General features: G+C 35.4%; 2 protein-coding genes across 2 annotated transcripts; both read left to right on the top strand.

The window, feature by feature from the left end:
* Positions 1–945: 945 nt before the first annotated feature.
* Positions 946–3,441, top strand: ahsg1 (alpha-2-HS-glycoprotein 1). Its single transcript, XM_053513636.1, has 7 exons — positions 946–1,199; positions 1,302–1,421; positions 1,505–1,589; positions 1,716–1,882; positions 2,233–2,352; positions 2,485–2,559; positions 2,654–3,441. Exons 1-7 carry the CDS (start codon positions 1,029–1,031, stop codon positions 3,272–3,274), a joined length of 1,359 nt encoding a protein of 452 aa, XP_053369611.1. The 5' UTR covers positions 946–1,028; the 3' UTR covers positions 3,275–3,441.
* Positions 3,442–4,723: 1,282 nt separating this feature from the next.
* On the top strand, positions 4,724–12,239 carry fetub (fetuin B). Its single transcript, XM_053513586.1, has 15 exons — positions 4,724–4,974; positions 5,109–5,222; positions 5,316–5,403; positions 5,512–5,678; positions 5,775–5,888; positions 6,006–6,089; positions 6,183–6,929; positions 8,254–8,261; positions 8,500–8,716; positions 9,226–9,339; positions 10,709–10,787; positions 10,868–11,034; positions 11,136–11,246; positions 11,356–11,514; positions 11,768–12,239. Exons 1-15 carry the CDS (start codon positions 4,777–4,779, stop codon positions 11,951–11,953), a joined length of 2,553 nt encoding a protein of 850 aa, XP_053369561.1. The 5' UTR covers positions 4,724–4,776; the 3' UTR covers positions 11,954–12,239.
* The last annotated feature ends 6,316 nt before the right edge of the window (positions 12,240–18,555 follow it).

Here is an 18,555-nt window from a genome sequence, read left to right on the forward strand (position 1 = left end):
TTTACACCGCAGAGCAAATAGTCCCTGTCTGACATTCAACATGTATTTGCATTTGACCAGTTAAAATAAAATGACACACAATATGATTATTAATGACACACTTATTTATTTTTAATTCAATTTTAATTTTAAATTCAATTTTAAGTTTTGTTTTTCATCACGTCACTCCTTTCATCTCATAATCATCAGCAAATTTAGGAAGAAAATAATTAGGGATTTAGTACAATTCCTTATATATATATATATAGTTAAATTATTCCCTCACTTGCTATTTAATTGAATTTATGTTTAAGTTACTGTAGGCACTTTTGTAGATTTATTGTTAGCATATAAAATAATAAAAGCTGGTGTTCTGTTTGTATGGCCATTTTTTTTTTTTTTTGAACAGTGCAATGTTTTTTTTTTATCATCACCACTCAGAAGATCACTGCACTAATTTAAGATGTGTTTCCTTTGCTAAATTTTTAGCAAGCAGGCATTTGGTGCGTGTGACACCTTATCTATCAGCACTGTGAAGAAATCGGTAAACTGACATACCTTTGGGCTGTTTTTTTAACCTTTCTCCCATCACCATGTCCAACAACACACAAGTTAATCATTTATATTTTCATTAAATGCAGATCAAATCTCAAGAACAGTCCACTGACTCCTTTGAGAGGACTATCGAAATCAGCATTGGTTCAGTATTTGGTCTGATGACCATAAAGTGGCATGGTAATCTCGTTATGATTAACTGAGGCCTTTTTAAAGTGTTTACAAGTCTAGATCATAGTCTAAGCCTAGATAGCTCAGTATGAAACTATAAGGTAATAATACCTATCGAGACTATGTAGTGACCATACCACTATATGAACCAGTGGTCCATTCTCTGCGCCCTCTCCAAACATTATTTGTTTTTGCTCCTGATTGATTTGGCAGCCTGCATAAAACTGTTGACTCTAGTCTCTTTATTCTATAAAGCACTGAGCCAGGGACCTTGAAGCCTCAGTCCTGTGTTTGTGGCTTGACTCTGAACTCTACATTGTGTCATGAGAGTACTCCTAATTGTAGCAGTGCTCTGCCAGGGGCTATTTGCCTCTGACCCAACAGTCTGCAAGCTTTATACAGGCCAAGCTGGTGCTGATGAGGCCGTATACCTCATTAACAAGCTACACCATCATGGATACAAGTTCAAATTAGACAGCTTTACAGTGGAAGAGGTGAGTATAACTAAAGACATTGAACAAAGCGAGAATTTTTGAAAAACATTCTGTAGATCATAAAAATGAACACATTTTTAAACGACCTATTATGCTTCGCAGAGTCCTCCAAGTCTGCCTTTGTGTCTAACTCATTTGACTTTGACGTTAAAAGAGACCACGTGCCATATTGTGAATCCAAAGCCTTTTAATGAATGTGAGGTTCGGACTGAGACTCAAACGGTAAACTTAAGTTATACCATGTTTGTTTTTTTAGTGCATTAGCATTACATGAACTTCATCTAAATTTACTTGTGTGCCTTAAGCCAGTAACAGCAAACTGCAATGTCACCATGTGTGATGGTGAAGAAACCCCAGGCATCTCACGGTTAATCTGCGATACTGAGCCAGGTATACCAGTTACTTGTATTATATATTTCTTATATTTCTTTATTTAAAGGACTAATTAACGCATGAATATTATAAATCTGGCCTTAATGCAGCTGACTGGTGATATATTTTATGACGTTTACCCAGCTTCAAGTCAACAACTAACACGAATCTGCCCTGATTGCCCGACTCTTCTGCCCTTGCATGATCCGGAGGGTTTGAAGAGTGTAAACGCTGCCATTGTGAAGTTCAACAAAGAGTCCAAGCTAACCTCCTACTTTAAACTATATGAAGTTGGCAGACTGAGTACCCAGGTAGGGATAACTTCTCACTCACTATCACTCATCTTCTATACCACTTTATCCTGTATTCAGGGTCGCAGGGATTTGGAGCCTATCCCAGGAGGCTTAGGGCACGAGGCAGAGTACACCCTGGACAGGGTGCTAATCCATCGCAGAGCACACACACCCACTCACACACCATGGGCAATTTGGGGAATTCCAATTAGCCTAATCTGCATATCTTTGGACTGTGGGAGGAAACTGGAGTACCTGGAGGAAAAGGGATAACATACTGTGTTTTTTTTTTTTTCACTTAGACGTCTTAAAGCGTGTATAACCTGTTATCCAGTATATTCAGTGCTTTTTATTGTCTACCTTTTCAGTACAACATGATGTTTGGAATGTCTCACTTTGCTGAGTTTGCAATAGTAGAGACTGAATGTGAAAACAAAGTGGAAAAAGAAGAAAAAACTGCTTGCAAGCAAAAATGCTCAAACGAAACTGTAAGTTGTTTTCTCCTTATACACAGCTACATTACACACTAATAAATAGTACCATGCTTTCATCATTTTATCACTGCATTTTAATGTGAATTCGTACATGCCATTAATGTATATTACCTCTCATCCGTAAAGCATTATGGCTTCTGCAAATCCACACAACTTGGAAATGGTGAGCTGACTGTAAATTGTGAAGTCTATCAAGTCCAGGTATGTATTGTTTCATTATTTGGATCCATGATATAAAGTTTAAGGTATTTTTTTAGTCATTTATTTATTATCATTTTGTTATGCTATGTGACAGAACACAACACATCATCCATTCCACCATGGAAGGGGCTGTTGGCACCATGAAAAACACAGACACCATGAGCGAGGTGAACATGGCAAACGCCCAGGGCACCATGAGCATGGAGGTCATAAAGGCCATCCAAAGCACCCTGCACATCCTCAACATCCCGAGCATCCAAAGCATCCAGAGCATCCAAAGCATCCAGAGCACCCAGAGCATCCAGAGCATCCAGAGCATGCCAACCACACTGGTCCACCAAGCCATCGATTCTGCTTTACTCGTTCAACTAAAGGTCCTTTCTCTAAAGGTCCTCATCATCGTGGAGGTCCACCTCATCATGCGGGCCCCCCTCATCATGCAGGCCCACCACATCATGCAGGCCCTCCTCATCATGCAGGCCCTCCTCATCATAAAGAGCATGGAAAACATGACCATGATCATAAGAAACCTCACAGTAAGCCCAACGACAAACAACCACCGCAGGCAGAGTCTGAAGTTCAACCTACTCCTCCAGTCTCAGAGAAAAGCCTAGATTTCTCTTTCATGCATTGCCATGGTGCGGTGAAAATACCACCCTCCATCCATCCTATTTGCCCCTTCCCTCCTTTACTGCGCAGGGGGGATCATCATTAAAGTTGAACATTGCAGAGGATTTTCCTCTTATACAATTTGAAGTCGAAATGTTAAGCAAAACTTTAATTCAAATAAACATCAAGCTTCTGGTTTACACACTGCTACAATTTGTTTTGTTAAACAAATGAAATGACATATTCAATAAACCTCTTTTATTAACATCAAAATTGTATTGTCTCAGTCATTTATTATTAATTATCACAGTATAAAAACAGATCAGACATTGTCATAGTCTATTCGAATCAGGCCATATATAACTCATTAATCTTGGTAGGGGTTATACATAATACTTTACATAAAGAAATTTATACATAGTTAATGTTGTATACAAAATTATGCCACTATCCAATCAGCCAAGCATGTATCAGCAGAACAATGCATAACATAATGCAAATACACAGTCAAGAGCTCCAGAGCTTGAAAAAAGTCAGATCTGAAAATAGTCATCTAGGTGACATGGATTGCATAGTTGTTTAAACAGACAGGCTGGTTTGTGTATTTCAGAAACTGGTGCAAAAAAAAAAAAAAAAAAAAGGCAAACACAAAACATAACATTATACAGGTGAAAATATGTTACTGGTAAAAGATGTCGAAAGACAATGGACAGATGGTTTTAAGCTGACAAGAAGGTTGTGGTAACCCAAATAACTAGATTTTAAACATCTGGTAAATCGACAAGCATCTGAACACAGTGAACTTAATGAATGAATAATAGGAATTAATTTAAATAGTGTTTAAGAATTAATAACAAATGAAACAAAAATGTTTATGGTAGCAGCAAGCTGGGAAAAATATGCTTAGGAGTTTTTTAAATGAAACTGGAGTGACATTTTTTTCCCAGAAGGTGCGATTGGTGAAACAGCAGTAGAGGTCACTGTATAGCTGGCAGAGTGAGTAACATTACAATTGGCAAACATTTGTCTATTCATTTCAATGTGAAAAGGGGATGAAAAACTGCAGTATGACAAAAGCACAAATTGGTCATTGCTGTCATTTTTACACCAGCACTACCCGGGATCCGAACAAACGTACAGTACCAGAGATACAGAAGAGTCAATATGTCAAAAGTGCTAGGAACAGAAGAGTCATGAAAACACATATGGAACAATAAACATAATACTTTCTTTCACTCACTCTCTATACTACATGGCTGATATAAACAAAACTACAGTAAGAAAATACTTAAAAAAAAAAAATGTGATAAAATGTATGAGTCAGCAATGCAAAGTTGCAACAGTCACCAGGATCCCCTCATTAATCAATAGTTTAAACATACTCTTTGCTCAGAGAGCTGAACCAGCTGCGACAATGAGCAGATTGCAGCTGCTTGATTGATTAAAGCTGGATGTGATCACAGGGGCCATTCACTGAAGAAGAAACAGAGCATTGTTGACCGACCAAGAGGTCACAGTGATCAAGGCTGCTGCTGCTGGGTTGGTCCTAGGGGACTATAAAAGATTAATGCTCTTTCCTTGTTGATCAGCAGTGTAAGACGCTCCACCATGAAGCAGTGCGGGCTGTTGTTGCTGGCGTTTGTGTGTGTCCATGGTGCCCCTGCAGGGGTCCCGCCTCCGAGTTCTTGCACAGATGCAACCACCGTCTTTGTCGCCGGAGAGGCTATAGACAAAATCAACCAGGATCGCACCACGGGTTATGTCTTCAGCCTGGAACGTGTCAGCAACGTGCATCAGACACGGAATGTGAGTTAGCTTGCTTGCTTTTGAGGATATATAATATGGTAGCAAATACAGGTTCTAACTAATATAATACCCAGAACAAGTTGTATTGTGTGTTCTCAAGATCTGATTTGAGAAATCATTTTTTTTATTCACAGGGGGAAACTGGAGTTGTCTTTTATCTAACAATTGATATCCTTGAGACAAAATGCCATGTCCTCAGCAGGAAGAGTTATAAGGAGTGTGAGAGTAGAGACATTGGCGAAAACCCGGTATAAACAATATCTTTTTCACTTTCCAGTTTCTATTGAAATGTATTTTAATTACAGAATGTCATAATACATGCATTGATGGTGTTCTTCCAGGTTTATGGTCAATGTAAGGCAGTTATCTATGTAAACAAACCTCAAAGAGTCTCTCGTCTCTACAAATACAGCTGTACCGTCAGACCACGTAATGATCACGTCTTTCTTTTAAACATTAAAATATACTGTCGCACAAATCCTTTGTTATTAATGTACCAAATGGTAGATGATTAAAACTGCCTATTTTATTTTGCAGTCCCTGCCTCCAAAATCATTGCCACATGCCCTGACTGCCCAATTCTGATTTCTCTGGATAATAACGAAGTGGAGAAGACGATGACGATGGGGTTGGAAAAGTTTAATAAGGAGAGCGGACTCCCAAATTACTTTGCCCTTCTTAATATTACAAGAGCAATCACACAGGCAAGGCACTCTCAACAAAGTAAAAGATCATTTTCAAAAATAAAGGAGGAATGAAGAATGAAACAATGTGCTGTATTTCATCTGATGTTTTTTTAGGGTGGCTTGATCAAAATGTACAGTGTGGAGTTCACCATTCAGGAGACAGTTTGCTCCAACAAAACTGATGTCTCTGAGGCTTCAAAATGTGACATAATGGCCTGCGAGTTCGCAGTAAGTGTGACTCCTAAAGGAGCCTATTTGTTCAGATTTGAAAATTTTTTCAATAAAATAAAAAAATTCTACAGTATATGCATAGAACATAGCTGTAAAGTCATGTTTTTTTTTCAGCACAAAGGATTCTGCACAGCTACACACACTCTCTCCATGGGTGAAGAATTCTTTGACTTTAAGTGTGAAGTTTATGAACCTCAGGTAAAGACAAAATCTTTTTGAACTGCCAGCACTTTATAACATAGACGTACATTTATTTATTTGTAAAACTGTTGTCTTAACCTTGTCCTTAAGGCCGCAGAGGAGGAAAAGAAGAACCATTTGAATGCTGGAGAGACTGACCATTCTCATAAGAACATTGGTGGTGAATCTACACATGACCACACTCATGATCACACGCTCCCGCATTCCCATCCACCTGCACATGACCATGCTCACGCTGCTGACCATGAACATGATCATAAGCATGAAGGGAAGCATGCCCACGGTCACAATAAAAATCAGGGGCACCAACATGAGCACCATGAAGAACGTGGTAAAGCCCATGCAGACTCTCATGAGCACAGCCACGATCATGACCATGAGCATGCACACCACGGCCAAGCCCACAACCACACACATGACCATGGTATTCACCAGGCCCACCACAACTATGGGCATGCTGAAGGAGAAACACATGAGCATGACCATGAGCTAGCATTGGACCATGAGCACAAGCATGGACACCTCCACAAGCATGAGCATCATCACCACCACCACCACCAGAAGAACCATCATGAAATCGCCATGAGGAAACCAGAGGGGACTGTCAAAGTCCTCCCATCTCTAGATAAGCCCATGACCCTTCCTTTCTTTCCTGATCAGCATGAGAAACCTGACACGCCCACTGGTCTCCCCCTGCGCCCTGACCCAGAGATACCAGGACAAATGGAGCCTGTCATTGGCAAATTCCCCCAAACTGTATCCCAAAACTGCCCAGCGAAGTTCAAGACCAATGATAAGCTCATCATGAATGCCTTTGCTGAGGATCCAGCGTTCAAGGTCAAACCAGCTGCATGAAAAACTTCAAAACAGACTTTTGCTGTTTACACTGTGTAGCTCATATGAAATGCCATGTGCTCAGTGCAATAAATCATGTCTTGAAACCACTTATTGATTGTAAATGATTATTATTTTGTATGTCTCTGTAAGCACAAACAAAAATATAATATGTCATATTATCTATAATATAAATTAAGTAATAAATACATTTACAATGTTTATATGGAATGATTGTCAACAACAACAACAACAACAACAACAATAATAATAATAATAATAATAATAATAACAAATCAGTGGTTCACAAAAATAATTTGCTATTCTCAAATGAATGTATAATTAATATTAATAAAAAAATAGATGAGTTAAACATGAATTACTATCATAATAGCCATTGTAATATATATATATATTTTTTTTTTCTTTCTTTTTTATACACATAGTTATATAGACATATTGGAGTCACAAGGCCCCATATGAGAACTTGCAAAAAAATAATTTTAAATATTCTTTGTGATTAATTCCGCTAAACATATAATATGTGTGCAATTATGTACCAAATTATCACTTAAAAAAATGACTACTGTGTGTGAGTTGCATGCCTAGTTTTAGTCTTATTCAATAATGAAAATGTAAAGACAATAATAAAGATCATCTTACCCAATACAGTAAGTCTCAATTTGTATTCCTCGACAAAATTGGAAAATACTTGATTGTGTCCAATGATGCCAAATACAGGTCTGGAAAAGCACAAAAAATAAAAAAATATATAATTACCTCTAATTTAATTTATTTTCAGTAATTACTTGCTTTTATTCATTGTTTGCTTTCATTTAAAACAGGTTTAAAAATGATTTAGTCAACTCACATATAAATTTTTTTTCATAAACCAGTTATAAATTGTGATATCATTCATATAGTGCTCTTACTAGCCTTATTGATTATTATAAGTAGGTACAGTAGCAATATAATGTCATATTATTTTTTAGATTATAATATAATAACACTGCACACTAAAGTTGTGAAATTGCAAGGCTTTAATATAGATAATATAGATAAAATACTGTAGATGTGTATACAGTATAACGCTTTATAGGGTATTTATAAATTGAAATTAAATTTTACAAAATTGCTTAAAAACAAAAGACATTTACAACTTTGCTGTATGGCTGTGGATATTATACGTGATGGTAATGAATCAACTTTATTCTAGAGATGTGGTGACAGCAAAAAAGCCTGTAATGCTGTGCACAATGATTACATAAATTATATAATTATTAATATTATAATATAATATAGAATCACATTCGATTTAATTATTTAGATAAAACAGTAGAAGGAGTAAAATATGCTTGTAAATATGATATAGATGGTCAGCAAAGTATAAGCAGGACATGTTTAAAACCAGGATCTATACTGCATGCGTACTGGGGTCAACAGCAGATAATGCTGCTGTTTGCTGTTCAGTGTAGATGAAAGTTCAGGGTTTGCTGTATGACAGGGGAGTTGATCACACATCTCCGTCTTCTCTCTCTTTTTCTCTCTTTCTGCTTAGGATCAGCTAAAGCAGTTACACTAAAGGGAAAATGAGAAAAATACTGTTACTTTTCCTTTCACTGATAAGTTTATACTTTCACAGTGCCACTACATCTCCTGTACCAACAGGATGCCTCGACCAGAGGGTAGTGAATGCAGCGGAGGTAGCCCTGGACCAGATTAATGCAGTGAGAAAGGAAGGGTACATCTTCTCCCTGAACAGAGTGTATGATGTCCTACATGAGGCAAAGGTGAGTGATTGCTGCTTAATTTCCTTGTATTTGTGTTGCAAAGTCACAAATATAGAATAACACATGACAATGCATGCTGTTATAGGGAAATAATCAACATCATGTTGTTATATGTTGTTATATGCTGTAGCCTTTTAAGAAGTGTTTGATTCCTATTACACCACAGCAATTTGGCAAGAATTACAGTCATTAATTACACTAATGACTTTTTTTTTTGTCTTATGTTACTGAGAAAACATTATCCTGAAAACACTTAGTAACCCTACTAACCTTAACCATATCAATGATTAACACTCTTTACTTTATTAAATAACTATTCAATTTAATTTTAAATTAAATCAATTCAATCGTAGTAGCATATCCACCAGGAATGAGCTGTTGAAATTATGGAAGAATAACTCACACTTTTTGATCAATCAGAATCCAGTATTCAACCCCACTAAGGTACAAAAAAAAAATGATAATATCTTGGTAACTCACCAGTACAATTTTAACAAATTTGTATAAAGGAGGAAGGAGAGAACTTTCTACAACTGACAGTAGATGTACTGGAGACAAAGTGTCATGTGATCAGCAAAAGAAAATGGAAGTCATGTGAAATCAAGGATATCTCAAATGTTCCAGTAAGTCCTTAAACAACTTATATAATAATAATAATAATAATAATAATAATAATAATAATAATAATAATAACACATTTTTTAGAAAAAAAATAAATAGTAGAAAAAATTTATAGCAAATTAGTAGAAAAATTTGAAGCCACCTTCTGCTTTGATAACAGCTTTGCGCATTCTTGGCAAACTCAACCAGACTCATGAGATAGTCACCTGGCATGTTTTCTAACAGTCCTTAAGGAGTTCTCGTCCCAAACCATATCAACTGGATTTAGATCGGGTGATTGTGTAGGCCAAATCATCTGACTCAGCACGCCATCACTCTCCTTCTTGGACAAATAGCTGTTACATAACCTAGACTTGTGTGTGGGATCATCATTAGTTTTCCAGCAGGACAATGAACCCAAACACACCTCCGGGTTATGTAACAGCTATTTGTCTAAGAAGAAAAATGATGGAGTGCTGAGACAGATGTGCGCCCTCAATTTTGACACCAACAGTGTCACCAGCAAATGCTTCACATTGGGAAGCACACATTTTTTCAAAGACTAATAAAGAAAGAACCAAAAATGTGGACTCATCAGATCAAAGGACAGGTTTCCACTGCTCTAATATCCATTCCTTGTGTTTCTTGGCCCAGGAAAGTATCTTCTGCTTGTTGTTTTTCCAAAGTAATAGTTTCTTTGCAGCAATTTGACCATGAAGGCCTGGCTCACACAGTGTCCTCTGAACAGTGGATGTTGAAATATGTTGAACCCTGAAAAGCTTTTAATCTGAGTTGCTGTAAACTGGTGATTTCTAAGGATGGTCTTTCTAGTAAACTTATCTTCTGCAGCAGAGGTAGCTCTTGGTCGTATAGCATTTGATGTTTTTTAGTGACTGCACTTGGGGATGTAAGTTAGTGAGATTTTTCGGATTGACTGACTTACCTTGAAGTAATGATTGACTTTTTGATGATAGATTTTTTTTTTTTTACTTTTTCTTTTTGTTTAACTAAATGTTTCTTGCCTTAATATGGATTTATACAAAATTTTTAGTAGTAGTAGCATCAATAGGGTTATTGACTCTGTATCCACCCCACATCTGCACAAGACAACTGATGGTCAAAAGCACTTTAAGAAGGAAAGAAAACTGTGAATTGAACAACATTCAAGGTGACTACAGTACCTTGTGAAACTGATGAGAGAATGCCATGAGTGTACCAAGATGTCATCTAAGCTAAATAGCTACTTTTAAATATCTAAAATATAAAGACACTTTTTGTGTACTACATAACCCTTGCCCTACAAAACCATTTGAGGACGAGGTGTGTCTAATTTGTTTTGCATATAAAATGTAATAGGAAACAATAATACATGTGAAATTATACATGCTTTAGGTCTTCGGAAAGTGTGATGTATCTGTCGTCATTCAGCCCAACATTACTTTACATAACTTTAGCTGCACCATCCAGCAAGGTAAGTTATATTTTTGTTCTGTAAATATATATTTTAAAAAAGTCTCAAAAGCTATTACACAAAAATTTACTTGTTTCCAGTTCCTGCTGCTGCCATAGTTGACATATGTCCAGATTGTCCAACAACAGAGAGCCTGAATGATCCAATTGTAGCTGAGACAGCAAGTCTTTCTCTCGAAAAATTTAACAAAGAGACAACTGTGCCTAATTACTTTGTTCTAATAAATATTACAGGGGCACGTATGCAGGTATGGTTCATTCATCTACTGTAAGACTGAGGTATCAAAATCTCAATTCTTTTTAGTTGATGATTTTTTTGTACAAGAGGTGTTTTTTTTTCTTTCAATAGTGGGTTGTTGGTCCATCCTACTTTGTGGAGTTCACCATACAGGAAACCGATTGTGCCAAAACGTTGACTGATTTAGACTGGACTCAGTGCCAGCCAAAGAATGGAACGCATGTAAGTATACACAGTTTAAAACTGATGTATTGTGTAAGTGGTTGTAAATAATAAATTGATTTACTTTATATATATATATATATATATATTTATTTATTTTTTTTTTAAGATGAAGGGCTTTTGTACTGGGTCACACATTACTTTTGATGATGACTCTGAAGTGAAAATTTCCAAAGAGGCCAGCTGGATTAGTGGAACACACTCTACTATTGAAGAAGCTAAGAAAAAACTTTCCACCAAGGTCACCTGCTCCCTTTATCAACAAAAGGTAGATGCATTTTTTTTTGTAAAATTAAAATTTTGTGGCATGTTCACAATAATTTTTTTCTTTTTTGTTTGTCATTTGTTTGTGAACTATTTTGAGATTTGAGCTGTTATAGAACAATTAGGTTTTATGACCAATTATAATTTATAACCAGTTATATGTAGAAATTCAAAAACATCCTGGTGTAATAACATTTATTTCTAGCTTCATAGGTTGACTGACAGAATTACTGTACATTTTTTCTGGTGTCACACAGCTCGATAATGAACAACAGAACAGTCACAGGACAACGAAAACCCCTCCAAACATACAAACTCCATCTGGATCTGTACTGGTTCTGCCAACTCCACCCATCCCAGTGCCCCCCAGAAAACCAGCAACTGCTCCTAACTGCCCTGGAGAAAGGAGGCACAACCTTGGACTAAAGTCAGTGAAACTATAAATAAAAAAAATAAAAAAAAAATCAAAAATCATGTACCAAAGATCACTCCGCACTATAAAATAGTCAGCTATTGTCAAACAACACAATATATTCTGTCCCAATTTTTTTTTAAATGGTCAAAAGGGGTTAGTTCCTTTTGTCAGTGATATTTATTCCTACTCTTAAAGGTAAAGGATTAATTTAGATCTCTTAAAGCATTATTACTTGTAAAAATGCAAAGGCAACACAATGGAGATGTACTGGACCAGTACAGTTTCCCTAAAACACAGGTCTAAAGCAGCAGGTCCTGTTGATTCAGCTGTAAAAACAAAAACAAAAAAATTAAATGAAGTAAAATAAAATAAAACAAAGAAAGACAAAATAAAACATGAATGTTGGCTGTGTTTCCTCACAATGATAGATCTGGTACTTTAGACTTTTTACTTTTCCTCTGTTGTTGTTGTTGGTCTTTCGGCTGCTCCCGGCAAGGGATCTCCACAGCATCCAGTCCGCACATTCAAGCTTGGCACAGGTTTTTACGCTGGATGCCCTTCCTGACGCAACCCTCACATTTCACCCGGGCTTGGGACCAGCACTATTTTTAATTTTGTTTCTACTTTCTATTTTTTTTTTACTCCATAAAGCATTTATACAAAGTCAGGATACATAATATACTCTATACACACCAATCAGCCGTTAAATTATAATCACCTGCTTAATATTGTTTACATCCCACTTCTGCCGCCAAAACGGTCAAGGCATGGACCACACAAGACCTCTGAAGGTTTACTGTGATATCTGGCACTAGGACATTAGCAGCAGATCATTTAAACTCTGTAAGATGTGAGGTGAGGCATCTGTGGATCAGACTTGTTTTTCATCATTGTTATTCACATCACTAATCACTGGCCTTAAAGTTATGGCTGACTGGTGTCTCATATATATACCGATGAGAGGGTTTTAATACAGAATATGGAATTGCTGATGCTCTTGAATAGGCAAGTAGTGTTCAGAGTTCAGAAAAAGTCCTCTGTCATGTCCACACAAAGAAAGTTGGATATTTTGTACTCTTTGGATCTTCTCCAAGGTTGATGGTCTAAGCAATCTATTTGGGTCCTCCTGAAGTCAATAATCATCCCTTTAGTCCTATTGACATTATAATTAAATTATTTAAAAATAAATAAGTCACAAACCCTGAACCCGTGAGTTGCTGTTGATCAATATGTCAGTCAGTACATACAAATATTTTTTATATTTTTAAATATTTCATATTTTTTAAATGACGGAACCCATAATATTGTATCTCTTACTGTAGTTATGCAGATGGATGACTGTGTTGATTGCACAGCCTCAGCCGACAAAGAGCGTGTGTTTATGTGTATGCAAATGTATTGCCTTCTCTCCCTATTAATTAGTTTGTCCTATTCCATATGTCCTGAAACACATGCATTGTCACTTCAAATTTACAGAGGCTATTTATTTATTGATCGTATTTCGATACAGCAAATTTCTCTGAACAAATAATTAATAATAAATTCCATGGATGAAAAAGGAAAAGGAGAATAGGTGGAACTGAAAAGTTACATGTAAAGAGGAAAAAAGCTTTAGAGGTAGATTCTGTGAAATGCTTTAAATGAACAGATTATGCCTTTGGCGTAAGGGGAAGTTGCAGTTCTGCAGGCTCTGACAGTTTTAGCATTACGGTCAGGGATAGCGAGGCTGGATCCAGCAGCAGGGTCAGTAATGATGAACCAGTGCCTGCTGACGATGACCAACACGTCTCCACTCATCTACCTGAGCCGAGTGAAAAAGATGGCAATCAAAATGATCAGGTAAACTAAAATATAATCAGTAGCAGCATTATGCTAGTAAACTAGTTAATTATTATGGTAGTCAATATTAATTCAAAATAATACTAAGAAACTAGCTCCTAATGCTAGAATGCAGTATAAAATTATATTAATAAACCTTAACGAATTACATTATTTTCTTCCAAAAAGGAGTAGTATAGGTTCCTTGTTGTATATTTATCTTTAGCTTAATAATGACAATTTTAGTTATACATAAATTTGATAATTTGTGTGTTAATGAGGAGAGAAATTAAAATTTTCTATTAATCTTTGCTCATCTTGCAAGAACTATCTAGTGTGTTGTTACTGTATTCTTTGTCAATAAAACCAATACTTACCCCATTTTGGGACTTGCTTACAAGTTCTTACTTACACTCTCTGTCACCCAGGTAGCTTGCGAACAAAACTTCGCCTTTATTAAATTCATAAAGAGTAGGCTCAGGAGTTCTCTTACACAACAGCATCTAGCAGCGTTCATACTCAGGGCTTTAGAAAGAGATGTTTTAATGGCTTTGGATTGTGATCAGACCATAGATGGCACTGCTGAGAGGAATGAGCAACTAGAGAAATTGCCAACTTAATTAAAAAGAAAAGAAGGTAGTCATTTTCAGATGTAAGCTTCTATGTTGTCTTGCATACTTTATTTCTTTAACACTAACAAATAATTTATAAATAATCTGTTTAAATAATAAATAATAAATAATCTGTTTTGTCTCCTTCACAGGAATCCGTTCATCTGTCAAACACACAAACTCTGTCACTGATGCACAAGCTATTTCAAATGTACACTCTCATTCTCATACACACACTCTCATACATCTCCTCCTCCTAATAAAACTCTGCTAACCTGCTCCAAGAAAATTCCCTGAAGCCTGTGGACATAATTAAACAAGTTTAATGTCACATGGTAGTCTAATAGTAATAGTAATAGTTCATATGAGAATTTATAGTATCAGTCTTGATTCAGCATTTGTACAGTTGAACGTTGCAGCTTACACTGCTGAGTGGTACATCTTACACTGTATCAAGGTAATACGCCCTGATCAGCTAAAATGTTGTCTTTATCGTTTTACATGTTTTTTGTCTTTTTACATATATGACCCAATATGTGTAATACTATAGCGCGGACAGCTTCCCTGCTCCCACTGCCAGCCTTTTGCCATTTTTTTTTTCATTTATTATACTGATAAAAAAAAAAAAAAAAAAAAAATATATATATATATATATATATATATATATACAGGATATATATATATATATATATATATATATATATATATATATATATATATAGTAAATGTTTAAATATCATTAATTTTTGTATTGCATTATCATTGTAATAATAATATGTAGTAGTAACCACATGTCATATGACCACAAACCTTTTTATTTAATATTATCACTTTGCATGTTTATTCTTTTTTTTTTAACTTCCAGGTCATGTGACCTATCACACCAAAATCTATTTTAAAATCTTTACCCACCTGTTATGCAAGGGGCACAACCTTTTTTATAAACTTTTATTACTTTTCATATTTAATAATAGTTTTTATTAAAAAATATGAATTGTTTTATTTCAATAACTTTTAAGTCATGTGACCTATTGCATCAAACCTATCCCAAAATGTGTGACCACATGTCCTGCAAAGAGCACAACCTTTTTTATTCAATATTATCAGTTACATTTAAGTCACATACAGTATACATATATTTATTAATAACCAATGTTGAGATCACATAGGCACTGTTTAAGGGTGATCATTAGGAGTATATCAAATTCCAAAATAACTGACTTCTGTAGAGGTTATCCTATGACACGCAATGCAAAGTTGTTTATCTAAATGAGATCTAAATGTGTACCGGGTTTTACATGTATACATGCAAGTAAAACATGATTAAAATATATGTACATGATTAAAATAATTAATATTTTAAATAAAAAGTATTAATAAATATGCAATGTGCTAATAAGTAAAATAAAAAAAGTTTATGCACCATGTAGGACAGGTGGTTACACATTTTAGAAAGGATTTTGCCACATGACCTTGAAGCTATTGAAATAAGATTATTCATACTTCTATTAAAATATTAATAAATATGTAAAGTCATAATATTTAATTAAAAAAAGGTTATGCTTTTTGCAGGGCAGGTGGCCACACATTTTAGAATAAATTTTGAGCCAATAGGTCACATGACCTGGAAGTTATTGAAATTTCAACACAGTTTATATCCCCAGGCCATTAGACTGATAAATAATCAAAACCCACAGCCATTTCCACCTGTATCCTCAGGGTAATTTCTGCAACTGCACTTCACATTTATACTGTAAAAAATTATCTTACTGTTGGTTGTTTTTTTCAATAAGAGTACGGGTCCTCTATTTTTCTTACCCTCTCATCACTTATAATATAATTTTTTAAAGCTACTATTAATTTTTTATTACACTTTACTGTATATTTTTTTTTACATATTTTGTACTGTACATTATGCTTGCCCCCCTTATATCCTGTCATTCTTGAGAGAAGTAAACAAGTAAGAATTTCATTGTACTAGTAAATATGACAATAAAACAATAAAAAAATGATGAAATGCAGTTGAAAGTTTATGGTTTTTAATATAGGGATATATCTATGAATTTTATAACTATTGAGTAGTAGTATATTTTGAAGTTTGTGGTAGAGACAGGCATGCTAGACACATTGTTAACCATCATAAGGAACACCTCATCTCCCCTCCATAACCTGCTAGCTAAACATCGGAGCACTTTCAGTCAGAGCATCCCAAGTCAAAAAAAAGGATGCTTAGTAAATCCTAGCATGTATCCTGAAAGTTGCTCCACTTTAGAACACAAACATATACAGTAGTTGATACACTTAGAATTGTGCTTCTGTACAACTTAATTACATCTTAAATGCTCTTTCAATGACATCTTTACTTTTTATACATAGGAAAAGGCGAAACCAGTCTCAGAAATTTTTTTTTTGTTTCTGCTGTATGACTGTATAAACAGGCTGGACATAATTTAATGAATGGGCTACAATAGACTGCTTTTTTTTTTTTTTTTTTTAATATAAATAAACACCTGCACCAAATAACTTTTAAGATAAATCTGATGTACTTTTTCAATTTCTCACCTGAAATTGACTCTCTGGTTATTGACCAGGGAGTGTATTTGGCTTGATGATGAGTGAAATACAACTTGGTGTGAACCAGACATAAACATTCTTTTTTCTATATCCTCTCTTTTCCATTGATTGTAATAAGATGAAAGGACAGATTTAAAATATTTCCTAAAGATTTCCTGATATTTAGCCACCAACCCAGATAGCACACACACGTCGCGGGGACGTCTATGTGACGTCGTCTTTTTCATCTGGCACTGGCCGTTTGCTCAACTGGCAGACGTCGCCGAGACGTCGTGCCCAATGTTAGAACGGCGTTTAGCCTACGTATTTAAGACGTAAATGAATCCGCTCTTTAGACGATGTTAATCAGATGTTCATACATCTGCCAAAGGTCGGATTCATGTCGGATAGACATCTTTTATTAAAACACCTCTCTCCCATTATTTAAATTAAATACCCTTGGTTAATTATAATTAACCATGGTCAACAGAATTCTGTGAAGGAAGAAAGCATAAGACAAACAGGATAAAGCAGAGATTTTTATTTTATATTTAATAAAAACACTGTTTTACACCAGCAGCAACTTACAATTGAGTTCTCAATTTGAAAAGATGTACAAAACATAAAACACAACAAATAAGTATTAATCATAGAAAAAAATATACATTACACCAACAGAAACGTTTTGTACTTTATACGTAACTGTACGTTATGACTTTTAAATATGACTATTAGATACGGTTGGTCAGGAAACTCCTGAAGTCAGATGCAGACAGGACACTTTTCAGTCACAAACTGTTGTGAAAAAATACAGAGATAGAATCAATTAAAATTCATGATACTTAATTTAGCAAATAAACAATATTTATACTTTGTTTCTCTCGCTTCACAACTCATGAGAACAGACCGAAACCAGAACCGAACCTCAGATTAAGCACGTGCATATAACTGTCGGTATTTTAAGTGTGATTAAAAATACAAAAATATAGCTTAATCCAAAATAACGTGACTAAACATCGCTAAAGAGCAGGTGACATTTATGTTCAGTATTTCGTTTCTATTTAGAAAGATGGGAATTAATTCCTGCTTACTTTTTCCACACGACCGACAAACATTTGTCTTTTCAACTAACTGTTCTTCTTCTTCTACCGCCACCTTCTGGTTGATTCTCCTTTGGTGTTTCTCCACTCTATTTACAGATTATTTACGTATATATTTCCCGTCCACATACCAGCAAATTTCGGATGATAAAGATACATCGTATAGACGTCGTATAGATGTAAAGATGATGTATTATTTAACAGCTCAAACAGGCGATCAATAGACGATCAAAATAAGACAATGTTAAAAAAAAATAATGCAATGTTTGCCAGATGATACGCTCTTTAGCAGACGTCTTCGCGACATACCTGTTCTATCTGGGAATCCAGTGGAACCCAATACAATATAAGGTCACACCAAACAAAATTTTGTGAAATTACACTTTTAAAACATTATTGAGTTCATCTTTGTTGCAGGCAGAGATGCACGTAGGCTTCGGCCAGAAATAATAATATCACTAATAACATTAAAGTTGATCGGCTTATTTTTAGCTTTAACCTTCTCGTAGTTGTAGACGCAGGTGAAAGTTCATGGTTTGTAATGAGCG

The sequence above is a fragment of the Clarias gariepinus genome, chromosome 15 (assembly GCF_024256425.1).
Source record: "Clarias gariepinus isolate MV-2021 ecotype Netherlands chromosome 15, CGAR_prim_01v2, whole genome shotgun sequence".
Lineage (NCBI taxonomy): Eukaryota > Metazoa > Chordata > Actinopteri > Siluriformes > Clariidae > Clarias > Clarias gariepinus.